This window comes from Nanorana parkeri, unplaced genomic scaffold (genome assembly GCF_000935625.1).
Source record: "Nanorana parkeri isolate BGI_ZX_2015 unplaced genomic scaffold, ASM93562v1 scaffold963, whole genome shotgun sequence".
Classification (NCBI taxonomy): Eukaryota; Metazoa; Chordata; class Amphibia; order Anura; family Dicroglossidae; genus Nanorana; species Nanorana parkeri.
The window spans coordinates 453,624-474,813 of NW_017307231.1; the positions used below are offsets into that span (position 1 = coordinate 453,624).

Consider the following 21,190-nt stretch of genomic DNA (forward strand, 5'->3'; position numbering starts at 1 on the left):
TGCTATGGCGTCGCTGACCTTTTGTTCCCTGAATGTGCAGGGGTTTAACAGCCCAACCAAACGATCCCAACTATTATACCATCTCCACAAACAGCGCTCCCAAATTCTTTTTCTCCAGGAAACACGTTTTAGAGCCGATGCGGCCCCACGCATGTCCACTAAATATTATCGCGCTTGGTATACCAGCAATAACCCCGATCGCAAAACCAGAGGAGTGGCTATTGGTCTTCATAATTCTCTACCAGTAGAGGTCACGGACACACTGGCACCGTCCCCATCGATTTGCCCAAATCCTTCTTTCGCTCCCTTAAGTTGGGTTTAACACACTATATATGGAAGGGCAAGAGACCGCGTGTCAGATATGATATTCTGACCCGTCCTAAGCGAGACGGAGGCGTGGGTCTGCCACACATTGAGTACTACTATGTGGCTTCCCACTTGGCAAGACTTCTAGATGCCATTTATAACTCCTCGCATAAAGATTGGGTCCAAACATTGGATGTAGAATAGACTTAGTCTCCTGTTACCATCAACAGAGAAATCTTCTGGAATGCACCTCACCTTTAGCAGAGACCCACCAGGGTCTGTATGCGCTGTTCCTCTAATTCAAACCAGGTAGAGGAAGCACCTGATGCCGAATACCTCCCAGTGATTACCTCCTCTCAGGTACAGACTCTCTTGCAGTCTCAGGAATTGGAAGCAGACAGTTCATCCGAATGGCCCATGCATCAGATAAAATAAAAAGTGGAGACTCGTAGTGCAGATGGTTTTAAAAGGATACTAGACTTTATTAAAAAAAGGATACTACTCACATCATTCCTTTGCTGTTTTTTCAGTTTTTTTTTTCTTCTCCCCAAGGGGTTCATCAATACCCTCATTCTTGTCATCGCATGGGTGGGACTAAGTCTATTCTACATCCAATGTTTTATCTTCTATTTACTTAATGGACTATTGAAGATCCAGGATCATGGACATTTTTTAACCATTTATTATTTTCACTGTAGTGCAAGTTACACACATGCATTTTTCTAGTTGGTATTCTTTGCACATTGCATCACATTGATTCACAGTTAATATTTAGTGCATTTGATTTTTCATTATGGATATTTTGTAGCAATTACATTTACACTAAGGTGCATGTTATATACATGCGTTTCTTCTTTGTTTTGCACTTTTTACACATTGTATCACATTACTCCAAGGTCAGTATCTACTATAGCTGACACTTTTGCTGACTCATTCACACAGCGCAGCTTTTACCATTAATTTCAATATATAATATGTGCGGGTGCACTTTGTAAGAAAGTATATTACAGACGTGGAAGAATCGCACAGCAACAATTTTAAAGGGTGTCAGTCATTTATTAACAGAAACTAAAAACAAGCTCAGTGTTAAAGGGGTTAAAAAACAAAATAATTTATAAAAAAAAGAAGTATGTTTAAGGGTGTGCATATTTATGCAACCAAGTTATTGTAAGTTTTTTGTTTTTGTTAATTCTTTTCCCCCTAAAAGATATCAGTTTGTTTTTAATTGAATTGCACAGATTACACTGGTCTACAAATTTTGGTAAATTATCGACCTCTGAAATAAAATGTGTTAATTCTTACATATTTTGATTAGATGAATTAGAAAACAGATGATAAAGGTGCTGGTTGGCTAAAGTTTTCAAAATATTTCACAATAAATATTTATACACAGGCGAGTATATTTGCAAACAAGGGAGGGAGGCAGGCATCTAATGATCATGATGTCTTGTAACTTCTCGACAAAGTACAGTAGAACAATGAAAATGGTACCACATGGAAATATATACATTTATCTTCACTTTGAGACTAAAGATTATTACCTAACTGTAATGTATTGTTTATTTTATTGCAAGGTACATTTGTCTTGGTCAGATCTACGCATCATACAGTTACATCTGGTGGCCTGTGAAAGTGTCATTGCCTAGCATTTCCAAGGAACAGTTGCGTGATATTTTCCCTCAGAAGCCATGATGCCTCAAAACTGTGTAAACAACTTCTGCTATATTTGTGGCAAGGTTACATTTGTATCTCAAAAGTGCAGTATGATGGCAGTGGTAAAGAAAGCATACCACCTATATTTTGCATGCAAAAATAGGGGATCAGGACAAGAGTTGGGCCCCTCATTATAGTTGCATTACATGTGCAACTTATCTACGTCGTTGGCTAAACAAGAACAAAAAGTCCAAGCCTTTCACAGTCCCAATCATAGTAGCGACTGCTATTTTTGCATGGTTCCCCCAATTGCAAAAGGGATCTCAAGAAAAAAGAAGTGGACTGTGGAATAACTTTACTGCGTCCTATACCCCATGGTGAGGACTTGCCTATTCCAGAGCCACCAGAATCCTACTCTCTAGACTCAGATAATGATAAAGATGATGAGCAGGATGCAGCTCATCTGGGCTGTCGATATCAGCGTACCCAAACTTTAGCCCACAAAAATGCTCCTCCTGAACCACATCTAATTTCACAGAGTGAACTAAATTCCCTGATCACGGATTTGGAATTGCCTAAGAGTAAGGCAGAGCTACTGGGCTCCAGATTACAACAGTGGAACCTCTTGCAGAGTGATGTCAGGATCTCCATTTTCCGTGATCGCCAAAAAGATCTGATTCAGTATTTCTTAGTGGAAAGTGATTTGGTTTATTCCAATGATATTGATGGCTTAATGACAGCTTTTAACATTACCCACAATACAGATGAGTGGAGATTGTTCATAGGGTCATCTAAAACTAGTCTAAAGCTGCTTTATTGCACAATGGCAATGTTTTGCCATCCGTTCCTGTCGGGCATGCAGTCCACTTGAAAGAACATATGAAAACATGAAACAGTTGCTGAGGTGTATAAAGTATGAGGAACATCAGTGGCAGCTCTGTGTTGATTTGAAAGTTATTGCCCTGTTGCTTGGCCTGCAGGGTGGATACATGAAATACTGCTGTTTCCTATGTGAATGGGACGGTCGATGCAGAGATTCTCAATATGTCAAGAAAGACTGGCCATCACGACAGTCCTGGGAGCCAGGAAAGAAAAATGTTCAAAATCCAGCTCTTGTTGACTCTCAGAAAATGTTGTTACCACTGTTGCATGTAAAGCTTGTAAATTGGCCAATCAGGAAGCCGGGCAGCATGTAATGACTCGCTTCCTGATTGGTCGGGAAGCCGGCTCCATGCTCCCTCGTCACCTGGTCACGAGGGAGCATGGAGATGGCTTCCCTGCTAATCGGGAAGCTGGCGCTAATCAGGAAGCCAGGTGGCAAGTTATTACAGCCGCCTGGCTTCCTTAATAGGACTTCCGGTATCAGTATTTGGTATCGGCGAGTACCGAAAAAAATATTTTAGAACTCATACTCGATACCGAAATTCCCGTATCGGTGCATCCCTCTTTATTAGTGACCCAATTCTGGTAAATTTTAGCTACTTTCCTTTCCGATGCTTTCTCCTTGTTGACCAGTGTTATAGATCACATTAAATGTGGAAAATCAGACATCTCAAATACATGGCATTTTAACAGGGGTGTGTAGCCTTTTTTTATCCACTGTATGTTAAAATTACCATAACTGGACATAAATGTATTGTCAATCTCTTTAAAGCATACTGAACCTGCTGAATCTGGTTCAGGCATCTAGGCTGGTAATGAAAGGGTTTGGTCTCAGATAAGTAGACATTGTTTCACTAGAAATTGTTCTTTTGGTTTCAAATTGTCTTAAAAGTCAGATGTAGTATAAATTCTAAACATGTCCGCACGCTTTTGTATGTAATTAATTACAATGTTTGACACTAAGGATAACAGTTGCGGACCCTCCCAGAAGTAAATTAAAAGCATGCATTTCATAGTTTTCAGGCTGGTAGTTCCAATATGTATAAACTGGAAAATCACTGCACTATGCTTGCTTTTAGTTTTTTTTTCCTAGCTAGCCAAAGTTGTTAGAGGATGTTTTTTTATGTTCTTTACATTTTTAACTTATTGCACATGATGATATGTGAATATGTTTTTGCAGGACTGGGCTCTTGGAGTTTTACATGCCAAGATTATTGCTGCTATTACTCTGATGGGTCCTCAGTGGTGGTTGAAAACTGTTATTGAACAGGTAAGGAACCACTATGTTCTATAGGGCTCTAACTGGATTATTGTATAAAATATCTTTTTGTGTTTTTTTTCATTATTCACTAGCTTTTTGGATCAGTTGTGTGTAGTATAAAGCAATAAAATAGGCAAAGGCCGGGTATAATAGGAAACACAACTCTGTTTCATAGTCTTCAATGAAAAAAACAATAGTTTGATTAAATTTGCAAGTAGGTTTTTTTTTATATAATTCTTTATTTATGAAAAAAGACAGGTGAATAGTAACATACACTGGTACATGAAATTGTAACATTGGCATAACTCAACCCATAAATGACCATGGGCAGCATAACCGTAGAAGTATTGACAGAGATATTTAGCATACTTCCCTATGCCCTACAAAAGCAACCTTGTTGAGAAAGCCATTCCCATTTAACCCAACTAGTGGTAGAAAGTATCTCTATGCCACCTCTCTGATTTTACCTATTTATGCCAAAAAAAACAAAAACAAACAAAGGTGGACCGTAAAGAAAGTAGGTCCTATGGGTAGGCGGTCAGAAAAGAAGATGATAGGGGGGGTTAGTACTGCTCCATTTAGGTAAAGGGAAAGTGGATGAGGGAAAGAAAGTAGAGAGCTGTAGACAGTTTCAGACAGGGAGAGGGTAGAGAAGGGAAAAGAAAAAGAAAAAAATATATTATTGAGAGCACAAATATAGAGGGGAGAAACCAGTTTTGTCCAGGGGAGAGGGCCGCCAATATAATCAGGAATTGGAAGATATGTGAACCTAGGGCCAACAAAGGAAGCAGGTCAGGTCCCTGACCAAGACTGAAAAGAAGAGGATTCAGTGAAGGCTATCCATGGGAGCCAGGTGATCCTGAATTTCTCAAATCTGTCATAAAGTGAAGCTGTCAGTTCTTCCATGAGCATAATTTCATTCACTTTAGTAACCCACAAGGACACTGCGGGAGGATCTCTAGATTTCCATTTGAGAGGGATGCAAGCCCAGGCAGCGTTGATTAGGTGTATCAGGAGGGAGGACTTATACGATCTTATGGAGGAGTCAGACAGGTGCAAGAGGAAGAGGGTGGGAGTCAGTTCCATTGTGGCGTCGGTGACAGTTGCCATGACATTTCGGATCCCCAGCCAGAAAGGCTGTAGCACCGTACACTCCCAGAATATGTGGGAAAAACAGGGAACCCGCCGCCCGTAGACATCTCCAGCAAAGAGGAGAAGTGGATGGGTACATCTTGTGTAGCATAGTCTGTACTTTGTACCATCTGGTCAGCAGTTTATATCCAGATTCCTGTATCCTGCTCGAGATCGACGATTTATGGGCAAAGAGCAGAATTCTGTGCCTCTGAGCGGGCATGAATTGTATTGCCCAGTCGGATTCCCAAAGCTGGAGGAATCTGGGTGGTGGACGATCCGACCAGTCATTGAGCAGTGATACCATGGTTCGCAGTGCGTGGCGGAGCGGTTCCGCATTGAGGCAGGCTTCTTCGAACTGGGTGAGTGATCTAGAAAGGTGAGATAGATTCTTAATGGAGCGCAGATAAATGGGATAATTGCATTGAACTCCATGTATCCAAAGGAGGTGTTACTAATTGCGAGATTTCCGTTTAGCGTCATCCTTCTACCCTCTGTAAAAAAATGCTTCAGTCTTGAGAAATTTTCAGAGAGCAGGTTCTGAAATCTGGAGCCCCGGAGTCGCGGTGGAAAGGCCGGATTACCCAATACCGTCGTAAGGGGTGACGGCACCGACGAAATATGGGATGAGCGAATGAGCGGGGCAATAGTCTTCATGGTCGCTCTGGTCGTAGGGTTAGCCCAAGTAGAGAGTGGCTGTGAGGGATAAAGCCAAGGGATCCACTGCAATGGGTATTCACAGAGTGTTTGCTCTAAACGGACCCATAGTTTAGTCTTGGGGTGGCAACACCAGTCCATGAAACGTGAAAGATGTGCAGCATTGTGGTGCAAGAGAGGATCAGGGAATCCTATGCCCCCCTCTCGTTTCGGTCTAATGAGGAAGCTCAATCTGACCCTAGCTCTACTCCGTGCCCATAGAAAGGAGCTAAAGATGGACGGGTCCGTTTTAAAAAGGATATTGGTATATCCACTGGAAGTGTTTGAATTAGGTATAGTAGTCTAGGTACAACGTTCATTTTTAGGATACTATTACGGCCAAACCATGTGAAGGCCGATCTGTCGCATTCTTTTAAGTTGTTCGAAATGGACTTCAGGAGCGGTGAAAAATTGAGGCTGAATATCCTATCTAGGTCTGCAGGAAAGGAAGTGCCCAGGTATCGGATGTGAGAGTCCGCCCATTGAAATGGAAATTGCGGCCTAAGAGTCTGGATACGACTATTAGGCTATGAGATGTTTAAAGCAGCCGATTTAGAAAAATTTATTTTGAAATTAGAAAGGTGGCCAAAGCGTGAAATCTCTGCCAGGAAATTGGGGCTCACCCCTCTGGATTCGTAATTTAACCCCTTCGTGACGGGAGACATACACTGTACGTCCAGCCACAAAGGGGCCAAATGATTCGTCACGTACACTGTACGTGACGAGTTATTTGCTGCTTTAGAGGGCTGGTAACCGCTGACAATCAGCTTTTACCATTCATTAATGGATGCCTAACTTTAGAGGCATTCATTAATGAAAGGGTTAACCTTTTTCAGACACCCGATACCTTAATATCGGGTGTCTGAGAGTCAAAGCAGAGCAGACACACATGCCGGCATTCTGACAGCTCGTATAGATCTAGAGATATCTCTCTCGGATCGTATACTGGCTTTTTTTTTTTTTTTCACTTTCAGGAATAGACACATAATGTATCTATTCTTGAAAGAAGAATGTTTCAGTTTTCTTATCATTGTTGCAACAATCAGAAAACCTTTAGTGGCAGCTGAATCCTGAACTGCTGCAGGATCAGTGTCACTAACTTATTATCGGCTGTTCTGAAGTTTGAAGCAGCCTGATAATAACCAAAAATGTATTAATTATTATAATTATCAAGCAGTAATATTGAGATTAATTCACAATGACTGCTTGATATAATTCAATAAATAAAATAACATTTTTAAGTTTCAAAAAAAGTGAAAAGTGTAAAAAAAAAAAAAATAGTGAAAAGTCTAAAAAAAAAAAATAAGTGTAAAAAAATAAAAAATATGGGACAAATAAATGAATGTATTTATTGCATTTTTTTTTTAGCTGTGCTGGTTTTGTAAAAAAAATACTACAAATCAAAACTGGGAAAAACGTGTTTTTTTCCTCTTTTTTTTATATTTTATTTGTCTTAAGTGAGGCGTTAGACACACATATGTGATATAAATATGTAAACAATATATAATATGTGTGGGTGCACTTTGTAAGAAAGTATATTACTGACGTGGAAGAATCACACAGCAAAAATGTCAAAAGTGTGTCAGTCATTTACAAACAGAAACTAAAAACAAGCTGTCATGAAGGGGTTAAAAGAGCAGGTCATCTGCATAAGTCGCTATTTTGTGGAATCCAGTACTCCCGACACATCTGCAGAGTTGTGGATTGTGCGCAGAAATGGTTCCAAGGTCAGAATGAATAATAAGGGCGATAAAGGACACCCTTGGCGAGTGCCATTTCCTATGGGAAAGGATTCTGAGATAACTTAATTGACCCGAATTCTGGCTGTAGGGGAGGAATATAGGGCTCCAATCCAACTCTGCATAATTTCACCCAATCCAACATGTTGCAATGTCTTGTGGAGGAACATCCAGTCAACCCTGTCAAACGCTTTCTCAGCATCTGTAGATAAAAGGAGAGACTGGATACCCCTCGAGCGGACAAATTGGATCACTTGCAAGGTCCTTACCATATTGTCTCTTGCCTCCCTAGCTTGGACAAAACCCCCTTGTTCAAGACTCGCCAAATCCGGCAGCACCTTCTGCAGCCCATCGGCAAAAATTTTTAGGTCTACATTCAAAAGAGATATAGGTATATGGGACGGTAACTTGTACAATTGCGAGGGTCCTTCCCCTCCTTGGGGAGCACCGAGGCCAGAGGAGGATAGGTATTGTCGGATCGCAGAAGTTCGAATGGTCAGGGTATTCCCCTTGATGGGCCCAGAAAGGTTATATAAAGAGGTATAATAATCCCTAAATCGTTGGGCGATTTCCAGAGAAGTAGAGAGTGGATGACCCGCTCGGGAGAGAATCTGTGAAACATTCGATCTTGTTCTAGTTTGTCATTAGCTAGCTTTTTACTGGGCTTATTCCTAAATTCATAAAACGACCTCCTGCATTTTGTCATCTGTGCTTTAACTCTATCCATCAAAAGGGAGTTTAATTCCATCTTCAGAGTCATCAGTTTGGCCCAGGAATCCCCATATATAGCAATTTTATCTGCTCCATAAGTGTGTGTATTCTAGATAAGCGAGCCCTTTTCCGGAAAGCACCATGCTTAATGAGAATCCCTCTAATGTAACACTTATGGGACTCCGATAGAGTTAGGGGATTTTGGCCCGGGGTAGCATTAATGGAAAAGAATTGATCCAATTCTCAGTAGGCGTCCGAAGAGATGGCACTGTCCTGCAGTAGGGACTTGTTCAGCCTCCAAAGTGAGGATTTAGGAGGGCGGGCATCTAGGTCCATGGAAAGATGGATCGGAGCATGGTCAGATATTGAAATGATTCCAATTGAAGTGTCTACCACCCGAGAAAGAGCTGTCTGGGGGAGCAAGAAATAGTCAAGTCTGGAGTATGACTGATGTACCGAGGAATAGTACGTGTAGTCTCTGCCCTGGGGAAATCGCAGGCGCCAATCATCCATATGCTGAAGAGGTAGAAAGGCCTGTTTGATCCGTCTACGTTGGGCATGGGTCATATGAGAGGCTCTCCTAGAGGAGTCCAGCTGAGGTTCCAAAACAAGATTAAAATCGCCTCCAAAGATGGTTAACCCCTCTGCGAACTCCGCTAATTTGGCAAGGCATCCCTCAAAGAATCCTATCTGTCCTACATTAGGGGCATAGACATTTGCTAGAGTGACCAAGAGGCCAAGTAGCTCCCCTTTCAGTAATATGAATCGTCCCTCAGTGTCCGAGTTTAGGTCAGTTAGTTTCCAGGGAGCACACCTAGAAATAAGAATGCTAGCTCCTCTACATTTAGAACCCGTGTAAGCACTATGGTAGCTCCAAGGGTACTGATGATTTGACAGCTTTGGCATCGCCCTCTGGCAGAAGTGTGTTTCTTGAATAAATGAAACGTCTGAACCCGAGCGCCAGAGATCAGAGAGAAGGCTCTTCTCAGGGATATTAAGGCCCTTAACATTCCAAGAGGTGAGTGGAACGAGGGACATTATCAGCTCAATCAATGTCAATGCAGATCGCCCCCCCCCCTAGACAAAGTCAGAACTGAACTGAAAAAACAAGGAGAGTATAGGACGAAAGGAGTAATGAACGGGGACAGAAAGAGGAGCAGATCAAGTAGGAGAAATAGGCAAATGAGAGTGATTAGCAAGGAAAGGAAAAGAGGAGTACCTAGCTAAACGAGGTCCAAACCTCGTATCGGACTACTGTGATAGCAAACAGCCACTCGGCAGTCAGGACCTAATGGGGGATGAGTCCTGAAGGATTTACGCGGAGTCATGGCTCCGGGCAACGACTTAACAGTATAGTGTATAAACAAAATCATCAGCAACGAACAGCCACATTAGCCACCCAAGCGATAACTCTTGCCCCAGGTTTACCCGACTCCCCAGATCCAACGCTCCCAGCCCTGCCATCAATGCCAGGGGTAGAAGAGGAAGTCTGTGCACATGTAGGGGTAAGGGAGCACCTATCCAATCTATCCCCTCCCCCTAACCCATATCGTTGTGAAAGAGAAGGCAGGGGACTAAGGTGCCGGAGCTGAGGGTGGTCAGAGCTCACCTGGTATGAGTAGAAGTGGTCAAAGCAAGGAGTCCGTGCGATAAGGCAGCATAGAGTGCCAATCAGTCCCCCTTTGGAGTGATGAAGCAGCAAAGTATCCTTCCTGAGTGTATGTCTCCTCTGCTGACCTAGAAGAGGAAAACAACAGGGAAAACACAATACAACATTGCATTATAGGGAATGGCTCTAGTTCCAAAGGGGCAACGTTCCTCCCGGATTCATGCAGGTAAAGCCCCCGGCTGGTCCACTCCAATTCCCCACCACGAACCTCCACTATAGTCCATGGGGGAAGGGGCTCTCCCCAGGCAATCCCGGGCCGCCATAAGCCGTTTCATATTGTGAACACGTCTTGTTCTTCAATGTGTCCCGGAGCTCCGTACCCATGAACATCTTAACTAGTGGATGGGCAGTAACAATTCCACCCACTCTACCTATAGAACAAGGCTAGTAATGTCGGCGGGGGATCAGGGAGGCCCCTCTTAATAGTAAAAAAGGGCTTCCAGTTGAGGAGTGGAGTGCTAGGGAGACCAAATGACTCTGGGCATAGTGTGTCTTAAGGTGATATTCAAGTGAGTCTATTCATTGTGTGCGGGAAAAGATAGTGCAACACGATGCAACCTGCGAAACCCAGAGTTGGTGGTGACTTTTTATGGTTCATTTCGGGAAGGCAGCAAGGGTGAAGAACGGCCCCTTGCCCTGGGAGCTCGGGGATTACGAATCATTCTGTTTGGAGTACCGGGCCCATCGTACCCTCGCTCGGTAATTGTGCGATTGACCAGACGTGCTCGACCAATAGATGGGGCCAAGGAAGGGGAAAGCCAATTCGGGTTCGCCACAGGGTCTGCAGCCAGGAAAGCGAACAGATCTGGAAGGTCTTCTGGTGTTCTCAACAGGAAAGTGTGGTCTTGTTTCCGGATGATTAGATGAAATGGGAATCCCCATCATTAACTGCCTCCTGAAGAGCAGATGGTGTCCAAGAGAGGCTTCAACATTCGTCTCATCTGTAATGTGCGGCGAAAGAGGTCCGGGAGGAGATGAATCTGTGCTCCATCAAAATCAACCGGACCCTTGTGCCATGCTCGCTGCATGATCTCCTCTTTCTTGGCATAAAAGTGCATCCTACAAAGCACATCACGGGGTCTGGCTAGGTCAAGCAACCTGGGGCCGAGGGATCTATGGGCCCTGTCTAGTTCAATCAGAGTGTTAGGCGGATTGTCCAAGTATAAATTGAATATATCCCACACCGTGTCTTTGAGGTTAGATGCATTCGTGGACTCCGGGATTCTTTGGATTCGGATGTTGTTCCTCCGCCCCCTGTTGTCTAGATCATCTAGGTGCAGCAGGACCTCTGTGGCTTGGCGTTGCGAGAGGGAATGTGCCACCTCCAGTCTAGTGACCCTTTCCGCCAGGTCTGCATGAGAATGTTCCACTGTGGACAGTTGGGTGGAAAAAGAGGAGATTTCCTGACGGACCTCTGCAATATCTTGTTTGTATGCTGCTTCAATACGGGAGGTGAAGGCCTCAAGGTCAGCCTTAGTGGGCACCAGTGCCACTAAATCTTCCTTCGTTGGCAGGGCTCGAAGCAGGTCCCTAAGGTCTCGATCCAGTAGGTGGAGGGGTGAGGAAGGCTGAGTTGCCCAAACTGTCTTACCCGGCTACAGGGGCATAGGGGGGTCTGATCTCCATGAGCCCAAGGAGTAATTTGCCTCCATTATTGCAGGAGGCACTGTCCATGCTATGTCCCTATTTGTGTGTAGAGAGGGACTGCCAGGACTCTCTCTGGGAGCCCTAGGCTGCAGGGGGGTCTCCATCTGGTTTTCCTGAGCTGTCAGTAGGTGAAGAGGAGAAGGAGAGGTTGTGCCCCTCTGGGAGAGCTGTGTGGTCTGCATTGAAAGGTCCCGGAGCCGGGTGGCCAGCTCATCAGCAGGGCCGTCTGCGCGAGGATCTGATCGGTGCTCCTGCTCTCCTGGGAGAGCTGCCGTTGTGACAGGACCGGAGCCGTGGATTGATGGCTCTGCGGAGGGATCGCTGCCTGTGTCAGAGGTGGAGGGTATGGGGCTGTGAACATCCGATACGCTGGTCGAGAAAAGGGCTCCTGATGGAGGCTGGCAGTCAGCAGCTTTGTAAGTGAGATCGCCAGGGCCCTTACCTCGTGCGCTCGAGGTAGCCTGTTTAGGCGATGTGGGCCGAACGTCCGTGTCCTGTGCTGGAGACACAAATAGCCGTTTGAAAGCGGATTTTGAGGTGTACTGACCCCGCCGCTGCTTGGTCTTCTTGGACATGGTGCTAGGAGGCCAGCTAGATAGAGGTAAGAGTCTGTTTTTGTGAAGTCGAGCCGGGAGCCTAGGATTCTAGCTCCTTTTTCTGCCATCTTCAGGCCCCCCACAAGTAGGTTTTTTAACAATTGATTTTTATATGACTCGGGTATAAAAAGGGGAGGCACCCATAAGATCCCAAGATCTTCACTGGTGGGTTATAGTGATGCCTGTGGGAGTAGGACACTAGTTACACATTAAACAGGAGACTAGGGTCACCCCTTGCTGGTGGCCAAAACACCCCATCTGCCAAAAACAGCTCATTGTTTTGCCTAACATACAGATGGTATGTTTGAATTATAAATAAAACCCTTTTTCTTTCTCATTCATTAAGGGACACAGGATCAGAGACAATCCGTTATAGCCATACCTACAGGAAAATTTGGAGACTGGCAAACAAAACAAATCCAGGGACCAGTCTGTTATAATCACTCCCAACATTCCTCAGTTTTTTGCTTGTGTCCTAGGAAGTTGGATGCCTTTCCTCTGAGAAAAGTTTAACCATTTTTACTAGCCACTTTTGCTTTTTTTAGAATTATTTTTTTCTTCTGTCAAGACTTTATCCAAATGCCGCTTGAGCTAGAATGTTAATGCAGCTTTTCCGGACTCCGCTGGACTGGATAATTACAAAGCCTGCCTGGAATGTGACCTCCGGGAACTGGTATTCACATTTTGGCATTTTCCAGACTTTTGTGTACTGCATTAGTTAGCCACAGAGTGCTTCCCAGTTAAAAAGTCATGGCACAGCCTCTGGTGTAACCGAGTCTTTGAAGACTCATATATGAGTAGACCGTTGGGTGCTATTATTATCCCTATTTTCTTGATTGTACATCACAGGGAGTTAATTATAGATCACTGAGTTATGCAACTACCTTCGGTAGTAAACTCAACAGAAGACAAAACAATATTACAGAAAGATCTGGATAAAATAGTGTACATGGTAGATGAGGTTTAATATTGAGAAGTGTAAGGTTATCAATTTTGGAATTAAAAATACGCAGGCGAGCAACTCATTAATGTGCATCCCACTGGGGGAATAAGAGGTTATAAAAAGATTTGGGAGCCCTAGTGGACAGTTGGCTTAGTAACAGCATGCAATGCCTGGCTGCAGTAAATAAGGCAAGCAGGGTACTATCATGCTTAAAAAAGGGAATGTACTGTAAAAACAAATCCATAATTCTACCTCTGTGCAAAACACTGGTTCGGCCACATCTTGAGTATGCGGTTCGGTTTTGGTCACCGATGTGCAGAAAGCATGTTCTTGAGCTAACAAGTGTTCCGAGAAGGGCAATAAAGCTAATAAAGGGGTTGGAGGATCTAAACTACGAGGAAAGACTGCATGCATTAAACCAGGGCTCGACAAATCCCAGGCACCAGGACTAGAAATTGCATCCTGGCTTGTGTGTCACTTTTCTCTTTCTCCCTACTATTACCTGCATGCAGTGCTGAAGAAAAGCAGGAGGTGAGTAGAAGGTAGCTTGCATTAATATTAATTCCCGCCACCACCGCAATAACCTGCTCTCCTTCTCCCACTGTATGCTGCGAACTGTGTCCCCACCTGACACAGACTGCGGCAGCCGGTTACAGCGTGTGGGGGGGAGACCGCTGAAAACCGTGACCCCCCCAACTTGCCCCCATGCCCCCGCTGTGCCTCTGCTGCCCACTCTTTGGAAAAACTTCACGGCCGCAACAGGTCTCCAATCCAGCGGCTTCCAGAAAAAGCCAGTCTGCTATTGGCCATTTAAAATTGTATTAGCCAGTAGCAGGCTGGCTATTGCACCCGTCCACTGCCTGCTGTCAACAGCAATAGAAGACCTGAAGGAGATTTTTTTCCTTCAGGTCTCTCTCCTGCTGATTGACTGATTGACAGCAGGCAGTGGGCGGGTCCAATAGCCAGCCTTCTATTGTAATCTCAAATAGCTAATAGCAGGCTGGCTATTGCTTCCAGCCTGCTGTGTTTACATTCAGCTGCCTCAGCAGGTAGATGCCATTACCCAGTTAAAGTATTGAAGTAGAAAGGTGACACTAGGGGTCTAATAGAGTAAAAAAAAAATATATAAAATAAAAGTAATAAATTAGTTAGGCTTGCCTGCCTCATGGGACTGACGGCAAGTACAAGTAGTTTATGACGGGACGTCATAAACCAACGCTTTTTTTTTCTCTGCTCACATGCGGCCCCTAGCGTGCGCACAAGCAGAATACAGTTTGTTTTAAACAGCCGGTATCGGCTGTTCCATACAAGCGTTTGGGCAGCTCTACAGCCACCCAAATGCTTGTAAGGTGCCAAAGACTGTGCGCCCCCCCTTCCCTCCCCCCCCCCTTCACCGCCGCTGTCAGTTATTCTAGGCTCCGCTGTCCCCCATGCAATCCTGGGACCGGCACAGCGGCTGCCCATACGGATAACGGAGGAGAGATCAGCATTCTTCCACTTGCTGAGCTCTCCTCCAATCTCTGAAGGCGGAAGTGATGTGTATTATATAACTTCTGCTTTCAGCTGTCATTTCTCAGGCTGCTATAGCCAGAGTAGAAGCTGTTTAGGGTCCTCCTATGCCCCAGCAAGCACAGGACCTCAGACAGCCGCATATGTCAAAATATGTAAAGTGCCAGTATCGGCACTTGGTGTCTTGTGTCCGGTTGTCAGCTGGCCTGAAACCCGGACACAGGGCTCAAAAACCGGGGTGTCTGGGTGAATCCCGGACAGGTGGTAACCCCAGTTAATATCCACTGGCAACCAAAAGGTTGCCATTTACTTTAAAAAAAGTTGTATCCAGCAGTTGCGTGACCGCAAGAGATCCTGTGTGCTCCCTCTTCTTTAGGGTGGGGGCATGGTTCAAAAATGTCTTATGTAGAGGTTGCTGCATTCCATGCAGCAGTGGCTGAGCAGGCCTGGGCCAGAGGTGTATCAGCCAGGTGGGGGAGACATGTCAGCCAGGCCAAAGCATTAGCTTAGCTGGGCTGGGCAGGAGGGTGTCAGCCAGGCCACAGCATTGACTGAGCAGGGCTTGGGGTGGGGGGGCGTATCAGCTGGTGGGGCATGTTAGCCAGGCTGACTATTGAATTACAGGCACAATGTGGAACAGTATGTCATCCTGTAGGTCTGATAAGCAGATAAAGCGCTGCAAACTGACTCATCTGCTTCCATGTGCATGGTCAGAAACCCATAGGGAGGACTGACAGGATGACTAGGTGCTAAGTGCCACTTTTATTTAGTACATAAAAAATATGAACTCATTTGTGGATTATGAAGGGCAGGGAAATATAGTGTCAAAGTTTTACTATTAAGGATTACATACACTTACACAGATAACTGTTCTAGGTTTTTTGAAGTTAGCAAAGGCATTCTCCTGATGAAAAAGGAGGTATGCTGGTAATTATGTGAACAGTATAAAACCAATACCATACTTTTACTGCATTTATACTTTATTTTGAATCAATTATGTCTAACTTTTTTAGGTATATGCAAACGGAATACGTAATATTGATCTTCATTTTATAATAAGCAAACTGGCTGCACCTGTCATCTCTGTTCTGCTGTTGTCACTGTGTATACCGTGCATTATATCTGCGGGAGTTGTTCCGTTACTAGGTATGTGTTTTTACATATAATTTATTGTTGAATGTTTAAATGGAAACAACTGTTGTATTCCCTTTTTAGTGTATGTGATTGCAATCAGTTTAACCACTTGAAGTTATGGCATGTTAAAACCCCTTTCCTGTCTAAGCCATTTTTCATTTTTATAGTGCTGTGATGACTCACAATTATTTGACCAAGCAATACTGTACCAAAATTAATTTTATACAGGTGAAACTCGAATAATTAGAATATCATGCAAAAGTAATTGCAGTAAGTGCTGCAAAAGGGGCCCAAACCAAGTACTGAGTAGATTTGCATGCTTGTACTTTTCAGAGGTCCGATATTGTTCTATGTACAATCCTTGTTTTATTGATTGCATGTAATAATCTACTTTTCTGAGATTGTGGATTTGGGGTTCTTGGGGTTTTCATGAGCTGTAAGCCATAATCATCACAATTATGACAAATCACGGCTCAAATTATCTTGCTTTGCATGTAATGAGTCTATCTCATATATTAGTTTCACCTTTTAAGTTGCATTAGTGAAATAAATGAACTTTGCACGATATTCTAATTATTCGAGTTTCACCTGTATATATTTTTTTAAACATAGCTTTCTTTTGGAGGTATTTGAAAAAACTGTGTTTTTCTTATATGTTTTTAGAATATAAAGGAAAAAAGACAAAAAAAAAATTTGATTGGTCACAGCGATCACGTGGTACAGAGCCACTCTCTTGAACTCTGGACCCTCTTTTTGTTATCTGTACTGTCCAATGGACAGTGCAATCATTGTACTGTGCTTGTGGGTGTCAGAGGGAACATATAAGAACAGAGACAAATTACATTTTAAAATGTCATACCACCCTGGGTGGGCTGCCGTCCCCCTGTTTTTTGTAAAATTGGTGAATGGCAAGTGGTTAATGTAAATAATCATATCAACGTTAGTATTTTAGAAACCTAGGCTCTGTGTACAGTTTATAATTATATATGTGCAGTACATGGAGGCAGCTGTATTAGTTCATTACCTGTCCTAGATCTACTTCCTGCTTAACAGTACGCACAGTTGCTCCTCTCTCTCAATGAGATTCTATAGGTCAGGTCTGATCTAATTGAAAATGATGGAATATATGGCTATCTGAGCTTCTCTAAGCCATTAAGTCATTAAGCAAGAAATGGTAATTACAGTCTCTAGGATTTACAGGTCATGAAATACAATATTTAAAGTATAGGTCAGAAAGTATATAAAATGTTTAATCATGAATCTATTTCAAAGAAATATACATTGGCCATCAAAGCATCTCTCTACATTTTTGCAGAAACAAGGACTTAGTCGTCATGTTTCTGAACAGCTGGCTCCAACTCTCATCTCGTCGGACTGATTGCTCGGAGGATGAGGATTGGAGTGACTGCTCTGAGGATGAGGCTGTTTTGGATTTTTGCAATCTTTTTTTCCATTTTACATATTTTGTTATATTCTTTGTAGCTTTCAAATGACGACAGTGTTCCTTTCTTTTATATTTTTTTAAACGCCCTTTTCTTATTCTTTATGCCTTTTTTAAGATTGGATGTGAGCCACATGGGTTTTACTTTTAGCCTTTTAAACGTATTGCTTACGGGAATATACAGTATGTTGCAGTCAGTGGTGTATTCTGGTTTGGGGCTGCCCTAGGCAAGACAAAACTCAGCGCCCCCCCCCCCACACACTAAATGTACCCCACCCGACTGTGGTCTCAGGTGGGCTCTGCAGGGTGTGTGGTGAGCTTTGCAGGCAGCGGAACCCCCTATGGATTCTGCAGAGCCCACCACAGATCCTGCAAAGCCCCCTGAGACCCGGCAAAGCCCCCCACAGATCCTGCAGGATCTCAGGTGGACTCTGCAGGGTTTGTGGTGGGCTTCGCAGGCAGCGGAGCCCCCTATGGGTTCTGCAAAGCCCACCACAGATCCTGCAATGCCCCCTGAGACCCGACAAAGCCCCCTACGGATCCTGCAGAGCCAACCAAAAGGTATTGCACAGCACACCTGAGACTCTTTGGTGGGCTGTGCAGAATCTATGCTGAGCTCTGCCAGCACAGTCCTCTTACCTTGCACGGCCTGACCTCTTTGGAACACAGCCTCCTCATCCTCGGCGCCCGACACGTCCTCATTGTCATCTTCTCCGCCCGACTGGAGCTCCGGCGACGCCTCCCACCTCCTCCGTCGGTGTCTCTCCCATCTTCGCATGCCGCCTCTTCCGTCTCTGGGGCCACTCGACAAATTTTCTTCTCTCATGGGGACCGCTTGCCAAATTTCATACTTTAAAGTAAAATTTAACTGTATCCGGTTTGTTACTACAGACACCAATATACACACAATAAGGCCCTATTCATATCTGTAGGTTTAGGTGTGATTAGGGATTCCTGCATCAGAAACTTGCGTTTTACTGCAGCAGAAATCCCTAATCTGGTGTTTACAAGTGGCAGCTGTCACCTATTCAAGTTAATGATCAGGTGACAGTAGCTCCATGTAAACGCCTGCTCACCGCATGTAATGATACGTGATATGATTACATGCGGTTAGAAAACACTCTCCCTGGATGCACAATCATTGCGTCCAGGGAGAGTGATTGATTCGTAACTGAATGTAAACATATCACGTATCATTGCATGCGGTGTGCAGGCGATTACATGCAATTGCTGTCACCTGATCAGTAACTTAGGTGACAGCTACCATTTGTAAACGCCAATTTAGGGATTTCTGCTGCAGGAAAACGCAAGTTCCTGACGCAGAAATCCCTAATTGCACCTAAAATAAAGGTGTGAATGTAGCCTAATACACTTCAGTTACCTTGTTCCATGGAGGAGGCTGTGAGGCGGCACGTCGGTCCCTGGGGATTCAGTGGTCGATTGGTAAGGTCTGCTGCAGACCTTACCAATCAATCCTGCACAATCCTTTCGGCCAGCGTTCACTGAAAGAACGCTAGCCGAAAAGGATCCGAGTGCCGGCGCAGACTCAGCTACACGGTCTGCATCCGACAGAGATGCAGATTGTGTAGCTGCTCCTGCAAGTCAGGTATGCGGTCCGTGACCACGTACCTGACTTCTGAGCTGGCTACGGGTCACAAAGTACCAGCTCGCGGGCCGGTACATTGAGACCCCGGAATTTTTGCCGCTCCCTTGGAATCTGCCGCCCGAGGCAAACACCTTGTTTGCCTCGCGGCAGATACGCCCCTGTTCGTGTGGACTTTTTGTTGGTTCACCACAGCTCCCTCGTCTCTGTCACGAGCTCTGCTATCGGTAATATTTCTCTCTCTGATCATGCCCCCATTGAGATAATTCTAGATTTAGGTCACACTGCGCCTCGTTCTTGGCATTGGTGTTTGAACGAATATCTCATCTCGGACCCCACACTTGTTTATAAAGTAACTCGGGACCTATGGTCTAATTATTATGCCTTGAATTCTTTGGACTGCTCACCCTACATTGTCTGGGAAGCTCACAAAGCCTATATTAGGGGTACGCTTATTAGATTGGGCTCCAGACTTAAGCGACAGCAGACTCAACAAATTTCCTCCCTTCTGTCCCAGATCCATTAGTTGGAACTCGTGCATAAACACCGCACGGACCCTGTAGTCTCTTATGACCTCTGTCAGTTATGAGACTCGCTTTGGTCTCTGTGCCTTGCAAAAGCACGAGCAACACTGTCTAAATGCCGCTGTCACTTCTATGAATATGGCAATCAGCCGATCGATGGCCAGGGCTCTCTGTCACCAACGCTCTAAAACGCTTGTGTCCTCGATAAAATCTCTCAAAGGCTACGTTCTCCACTTATCTGAAGACATTACTTTTGGGACTACTATTCTTCTTTATATAATCTTCCCCGCCTTTCCTCTGTTTACATCTGAGAAACAGCAGTCTACCGCTCTCATTAACAAACTTATGTCGAGTACGGAGGGTGAGCGGCTTTCATTTTTGCAGCCAGGAATTTCTGGCAGGAGCAACTGGGAGAGGCACAGGGTTCTCCCTCTCCACCACTACTCAGTAAAAAAGGAAACCTCCCCAAAGAACAAAACTCTTACAGCTGTTTTAAGTTTTCCATTATGGGCTCCCACATCATTTCCAATCCTATGGTAGAGAAAACTATTGTGTCCAATTGTAAAATCACTTCCTCAAACCTCATCTTTTTTGACTTATGGGAATCATTCTGATTAAAAATCTGCAGGCATTGCTGGCACCGCAAAACACTGCTTTTTCTTGTGCAATATCATAACCATCTTTACTATATAAAACATATGGCACCTGCTGTCTCAGTAAAGAGAAACAAAGAGGTGAGAATGGCCCGATACGGCCTTGCACGCCACACGGATGTATATGGCCCGAATAAACGCTGTGTGAATGTGGGAAAGGAGAAGGCCTACTAAAAGGAGTGCACTCACTGAGCCAGGAATGACTGATACTGTTCATCAGATAGATGCGTGTGTGTTTACATGTCGACAAAACTCCTTTACTGATCACGCTTGTGTATGAATGAATTATGTAACCTGATTGGTTGCTCTCGGCAACAGATCCTGTGCTCCATCCTCTTTGCTCCAATTAAATGCAGCAACTAACGTACACACACACTTATTGGGATTGGATACTTCGCTCCTCTGGGATAACTGCATCCTTGCCAGGTCCTGGCATACTGGGAGTTGTAGTTCTCCAGCAATTCAGCTACACATAAGATGGTCATGTGGAAGATGAGGATGCAGGACAGAGTGATCCCAGAGATTGCCCTGTACTTTAGTGGAAGCAGGCAGTGTAGCTGCCCTCATACACCACTGTCAGTGTGTAGAGCCCAAAAGCCGTCCTATGAAATACCCCTGGGCCCTGGAGAGAAGGGCCCTGTTCGGACTCTCCCTCTTTCTGAATGGAGCGTGTCAGGCCTGATGGCAGCAGTGAAATGAGGAGGGGGTCTGTACTGCACGACGGGTATTTATCTACTCCAGCGCTGCTACTTTCACAACACACGCAGGCTAGCTGATCAGTACAGCAACGGCCGGGAAGGAGTGATAAGAAAGCTGGCGGGAGCTATCGCTCACTGACTCCATGGATAGCCCGGCATTTTGGGGAAGACAGCTAAAGTGTCGCTTCTGTATGCAGACAGAGCTACTCTGTAGTTTACATAGTGGCGCTGCCCACAGGAGGTGGGAGAGGCAGGCTGGGGGGGATGGGACCAGAGAGGTGATCGCCGCTGCTGAAGCTGTGGCAGTTTCCCCCATCGTCCTGCCGGCGGCGCCCCTGCCTCTCGATGAATTTCCACTCACCCCCACGCAATTTTCACTCGCCAATTGCGAGGG

At 44.7% G+C, this 21,190-nt stretch overlaps 1 protein-coding gene across 1 annotated transcript in view; it reads left to right on the forward strand.

Annotated features, from left to right (window-relative positions):
• Positions 1-21,190, forward strand: part of MARCH6 (membrane associated ring-CH-type finger 6) — a 499,681-nt gene that overhangs the window by 427,658 nt on the left and 50,833 nt on the right. Inside the window, exons 18-19 of the mRNA XM_018566614.1 lie at positions 4,022-4,111; positions 15,757-15,889. Of these exons, the coding sequence (XP_018422116.1) occupies positions 4,022-4,111; positions 15,757-15,889 (223 nt within the window). The remainder of the gene's footprint in view (positions 1-4,021; positions 4,112-15,756; positions 15,890-21,190) is intronic.